The sequence below is a fragment of the Psittacula echo genome (genome assembly GCF_963264785.1).
Source record: "Psittacula echo genome assembly, chromosome: 13".
In the NCBI taxonomy this organism is placed as follows: domain Eukaryota; kingdom Metazoa; phylum Chordata; class Aves; order Psittaciformes; family Psittacidae; genus Psittacula; species Psittacula echo.
In genome coordinates this window covers 5,599,312-5,605,389 of record NC_137749.1, presented here as the reverse complement: position 1 = coordinate 5,605,389, position 6,078 = coordinate 5,599,312, and the positions used below count along the sequence as shown (strand labels likewise).

Below are 6,078 nucleotides of genomic sequence, written 5' to 3'. Positions count from 1 at the left end.
AATATCCCTCATTTTCATGAAGAGTTCCAGGTCCTAAACATAACCCATTTTCATTGACTTGCTAAAAAACAAAAACCAAACAAAACAATACCACCACCAAAACCCACAGAACTCCAACTTGCATGAAGTTATAAGTGATTCCTTTACAACAGTACTGCAAGAATAGTAATCACAGTTAACTTTTTGCTACCAGGAGTAGTTAAATATTCAAGTAGGCGGTATGTACACAAACATGCAAGTTAAAAGGAGTAAATGAAATGCTCCACTTTATTAAGAAACCAAAAATACAAAACTGAAGGTTCCAAGGCTTCATGTACTCAACCACTACTGAAAAAATGGTATTTTCAACTCAGTTTTGTTTACTAGGAGTACTAATATCGACCAAGATTCATCTCTACAAGGTAGTGTTAAAAGTTGACATGTTCCACCATTTGTGCTGTAACAAGCTAGTTTCAAATTAAGAACTTGGTGCAGTTACAGTAAAGTCTAGGTATTTATATAAATGTGGTTTTAGTTAATATGCTGTTTGTAGCCAAGAGCTTTTTAGCTCAAACTACAGCTGTTTCCTAGTGAATTTTAAGATGCTTAGAAAGAGTTTAATAAGCTATAGCTCTACTAAATGATGTTCCATGCAAAGATACAGCTCTTCTGTCACCTAGAAGACCCAGATGACATTTGTTTCTGGCTACTAAAACCACAGAGCTCTGTGAAAGCATACTGTAGAACCTATTAGAAGTTAAAGATCCAAAAGACTGTATCTAATGGTAGCATACATAATCGGAACTACACACTTTTCCCTCCGAACACCCTGCAGACCACACACATTCCCATTTACAACAGGAATGTTGATCCAGTTATGCTTACCAGTCAACTGTTCACTGTTTTAGTTCTACCTGCAGGTAGTTCAGCTTTCCTCAGGTGCTTTATCTGCTTGAGGAAATCAACGGAAGGTTAACTGTTAGCTCTGATTTAGCAAGAGAAGTGTAACATGAGAAGCAGGAGGGAAAAGAACAGAGAATGAAAATTGCAGCAGACAAAGTATTACCCTCAACCGAAGAACAGAAGACACTTTGAAGGGTTTTCCTAACAGTGCATGAAAAGTTCACTTGCTTAGAGATACTTGAAATACAACTTTATTATCTAAACAAAAAAGAATGGGAATGACAGAAACAAGATTTACCACTTAACACTCTTATGTGACTGCAGCAGTCTTACATTTGAAACTCAAAAGGGGAAGTAATTGCAGTCCAAAAAACAGCTAAATATGCAGGTCCAAAATATGAAGTGTTTTTAGTTTCTTTTTTTTTTTTTTTTTTTTAAACTGCCACATTCACTCCGAAGCCCATTCATCTCTTTCAGCATCCCAAAGATTAAGCACATGTTCTGCTCAGCTAGATAATAAAGTGGCAAACACGCTGCACCACTGACATCACAGGACAGTTGCCTATAAAACTAGACTTCTGACGCTGGGCTCCAGCTTCATCCTTCACAGGTCATCATCTTCATCTGGCAGTGCAGTGGTTTGAGCAATCTGGAACAAAGAAGCTACACTTAAGAACTGTTTTTCTGTTTCTTGCCCCAGGAGTTTGAATACATTAACAGGGCACAAAGGCAATCACCTGTCCTTTCTCACTTACCTGTAGGTCTTGCTCATACTGTGCTGCCAGTGCTGGGTCCATAACAACTTCAGGTGGTGCAAGAGCAGGCATGGCAACAAACTCCAAGTTAGGATCTCCAATTAGCTTTCTAGCAAGCCAGAGGAAAGGCTTCTCAAAGTTGTAGTTACTCTTAGCCGAAATGTCGTAATACTGCAAAAAAGTGTGTATTATACTTTATTAAAAAAACAACACATCTCTAACTGATATTTAGGGCATACTGATATTAACATGCATATCATCAGCTCTACTTTTACCTCAATGCTTTCTGACCATGACTGCTCTTTATGCTTTCAGAAACAGCTATGCTGTAAGTGTCTAGAAGCATACCATTTGAGGCACATAGGCGGAAACAGATAACTGAAAAGGTACCCAATCTGATCAAAGGTGCAACTTTAAGGAGACAACATGCATCTATCTTTTCCTGTGACTTTATCTACTTTAGTTTCACTTGTGTCATCTGACGAGATTCTGAGCAGAGAAAGTAAATGCACACAAGCTTTTTAACAGCTTATCATAGCTTCTGCTCAAAACTAGCAATGACCATCTTTAACATCATTACTTGCCCCTTCCCTGATGTTTGGCCAACAGGATATAAAGTTAACTATTACAGCCTGGAGTGACGAAGGCAGAACACACCATTACTGCACAGAATCCAACCCAACAAATTGGATTCCTACAAATTCATGCCATCATACCTGGAGATTCTTCTTCCTGTGGAAGACAATGGACTTGGCCTTGACCTTTCTGTCCTTAATATCCACTTTGTTGCCACACAACACTATAGGGATGTTTTCACATACTCGTACCAGATCTCTGTGCCAATTAGGTACATTCTTGTAAGTAACTCTTGATGTTACATCAAACATTATGATGGCACACTGAGCTGCAAGAAAATAGTCACAAGTTACATCAGGAGAGTAAGCACTTGCTTATTAGACAGGAGAAAGGAGATGTACACACAGAAATCATTTACATCTAGGGTTAAACAACTGCACTGACTTCTCCCCCTCAGCCTCACAGTTCTGGGAGCCAATGTTCTGTTAACAAGTTCAATGCCTAAGTCCACAGCACTCGACCCATCATCACAACACCTTACATCTTTAGTGCTTCATCTTAAAGACCAGCTGTTTTTACCAATGCAACTGCCTCACTGAGTCACATAGTGTTGTATGCTATGAGACTATACAAGGATTACAAAAGTCAACTTTGATTTACATACATATTTGATAGAACTTAGTTACACCTATTTAACTAATCTCTGGAATCCTATTGAAGGTTTTGGGTAGGTTGAGAACTCACAGCCCACATCTCGGGACACCCTTGTATAGAACAGCTCTTCAAAGAACATGGGGGCTTGACTCAACTCTGCTACTTCTAAAGGAAAAGCAACAACATCTAACTCTAATAATCCCTTGCAAAATTTTAAAGAGATGCAGGTGACTGAAGTACACACAGAAGAGAACTTGACCAAGCAGAAATAAGGGGCAGTATCAATACTTCTTTAGAAAGGTAACTAGACTCTGGCATAGAGATGTATAATTTCCTCATTGTATCAAAAAATCTGTGTGTGCATTCCAAGTCTTTGCCTCAGCCGAGTAGATTAATATAGATACAAATCTGTGCTAAATGACCTCTTAACGACTGAATTTCATCAGCAATACCTTGTAATTTAAGGTGCACCACTATTCTTCATTAGTATCAAAGCCTGCAATAGCACACTGAAATGCAATCTTAGGTTGTTCCTACACCAGCACAAGTTGCCCAGCAAAGGAAATTATTGTACCTACATGAAGAGTTTGAAAACCCAAAAACCAGTTCACCATTGCAAGCCACACTAAAGCTTTCAGAGTGGCCAAAAGGAACAGAATGGAGAACTGAACTGCAAGAGATTCCAAATATTCCCAACATACACACACTTCTTACCTTGGATGTAATAGCCATCTCGCAGGCCACCAAATTTCTCCTGTCCAGCTGTGTCCCATACGTTAAATTTAATAGGACCTCTGTTAGTATGGAACACCAGAGGATGAACTTCAACACCCAGCGTTGCTATAGTAATAAGAAAAAGCAACACACTTGGTAAGTCATGAATTGCACTTTTTATTTTATCATATTAGATTTCAAGTTTCTTCAGACATACCTACATACTTCTTTTCAAATTCACCAGTCAAATGACGTTTTACAAATGTTGTTTTACCAGTGCCACCGTCACCAACCAGGACAAGCTGTTGACAGATGAAGGCAAGAAAGTCAGAGCAATACACTTCTAGAGACATTTATTGGTCATTTTAGTGCAAATACTAATTATTACTACAAAGACTTTTGTCCTACAAGATGCTGTAAACAAAAGACTCGGTTCTCCATAAAGGAACTCACTGTACCAGGACCCAATTTGTTAAGCCTGTTGTGCTATAACTGTAGTTAGACTTGTCCAGTTCCTGTAGCTGAAAATTATAATGCACTACAAATACGGTTCTACTAAGCTACAAGTCACTAAATGAAGAATATTTGGGGTTTTCAATGTGAAGGTGACCATATTTAGACAGGAACTCACGTAAGTCCTTAAACTGAAGAAACCCACCATAACCTTACAATTAAAAAAGCCTGCACTACTAACAATTTGAATACTCTAGCCAAGTATTGTAAAAGATGCAATTAACAGCCTCAGAAGAAGCAATCTGAAAGACTTCTGGCTGTTGGGGAAAAAAAAAAAAGTCAACCAACCCCTCTATCAAATAAAGCCACAAAACACCAAGAAGCTCTGTTCTGAAACACTTTCACTTATCTTCCCTTAATAAAAAAAAAAAAAAAAAACACCACAACAGAAAGCAGTCAATTCTAATTCAGTTTAAATACATTTTGCTGTCAGCTTCACTTCTGAAATTTGGAAGTCACTTTATAAGCAAAGCACCACTAAAATTTACTAAACTACAAACAGCATCTGATTGGTACAGTGCAACAGAATCTTTTTGTACAAGTTACGTGCTGTGCTACCATAAACTAAGTGCACCACTAAGCAAATACCATCAGTTCAAAACCAAACCTACCATCCACGCTGGCACTTCATAGTCGCTCGTCCTACTTTTTTACTGAAAGAAAAAAAAAAAAAAAAGAAAGAAAAAAAACCCAACCCACCGCAAACCACTCCCTTACCTTAAACTGCACTTGGGGCTCTCCTTGGGCGGCCATGCTGGGTCTGCAGGGGAAATGGCAGCATGTGAGCTCACAACGGGCTAACCGATCTCAGGCCCCGCCGGAAGGGGACGGGCGCCGTTTCCCGTTCCCAGATCGCCCGGAAAGGCGCGTGCCCCGCGCGCCAGGCGGCTAGGCCGGGCCCGCGCCGCGCCGACCCCCCCCACCCGACCGCACGAGGCGCCCGTGGTGCCGGGGCCATTCATGGGGCAGGAAGAGGCGCCGCGTTTCCCCGCATGTGGCGGGAACGCGCGATAATGGCGGCGGCACCTCCCCGCCCACCCCGGCGCCTTGTTAACGGTAGGCTGCTGCCGCACCGCTTGGGTGTCGGGCTCGAGAAAGAAGATACCGATCCCCAGCCTCAGAAGGACACCTTCGCGAGGGCCAAGCCCAGCCTCGCTCTGTAGAAAGTCCTCCCCAGCCCGCCCAGAATCCCTAACCCGGCCAGCACAAGAATCTACTCAATGACCGGGAAAGCCTAGAGGGAGTCCTCGGGGGGGTCCGGAGAAGAGCCTTTCTCTGACCGGGCCCCAGCCCCGCCAACGGGCCTAAACGCTCTCTCCCTCCCCGCCATGAGCCACCATGACTGAGCAGCGCGCGCCTCCTCCCCTCCCCCCACAGGCTCAGGTCGCTGGAGGCCCCGCTCTGTTCCTCCGCTTCAATTTCGCCCGCCCTTTTATCCGGGACTAAGCAGAGCACCGCTCCTACCCTTCCACCTCTCTGTTTCCAAGGGCTAAGAGGAGAGAAGCCGTCACAACAATCAGCTACCACAGCTGCAACGGTCACTCAGGCCCACCTCACTACAACCCAACCCATCTCCTAGTACTGCTCCTAGCGGTAACTAACAGTGACCACCATCACCACCATTACGAGTTTTTAAAACGGCCACACCCGCTCCCACAAGGATGAGGGGGACGCCCCAGCCCCGTTACCTTTCCCGAGGCGTCTCTCCGCGCCGCTCCGCTCGGTGCCGAGGCGCTAGGAAGATGGCGGAAGCGCGGTTCAAATGCCCAGACAGCGACGCCGCGCGGCCACGGAGAAGAGGAGGAGCCGGCGTCACGTGGTAAGAGGCGGGCGGGAGGCGGCTGGTAGTCCGGTGCAGCCTTGAGAGAGCGGGTCCTGCTGCTGTGGGGCCGGGTCTGGTGTTTCGCTGGAGGCGGTGGATCCGTCGTACACTACCCCCGTGGGGTCAGCTGCCCGGCGAGACTCGGCCCGTTCGACAGCGGGG

The 6,078-nt window shown here is 44.1% G+C and overlaps 1 protein-coding gene across 2 annotated transcripts; it reads right to left on the bottom strand.

The window, feature by feature from the left end:
* Nucleotides 1-249: 249 nt before the first annotated feature.
* RAN (RAN, member RAS oncogene family) lies at nucleotides 250-5,870 on the bottom strand. 2 transcript variants are annotated; one of them, XM_080628718.1, is made up of 7 exons: nucleotides 5,783-5,870; nucleotides 4,706-4,854; nucleotides 3,799-3,883; nucleotides 3,582-3,707; nucleotides 2,354-2,541; nucleotides 1,638-1,808; nucleotides 250-1,531 (listed from the first exon to the last, which is right to left on the bottom strand). In XM_080628718.1, exons 2-7 carry the CDS (start codon nucleotides 4,706-4,708, stop codon nucleotides 1,487-1,489), a joined length of 618 nt encoding a protein of 205 aa, XP_080484844.1. In that variant the 5' UTR covers nucleotides 4,709-4,854; nucleotides 5,783-5,870; the 3' UTR covers nucleotides 250-1,486. The 2 variants fall into 2 exon arrangements, with proteins under 2 accessions (XP_080484844.1, XP_080484843.1); XM_080628717.1 differs by having other exon boundaries at nucleotides 4,812-4,854; nucleotides 5,783-5,866.
* Nucleotides 5,871-6,078: the final 208 nt, after the last annotated feature.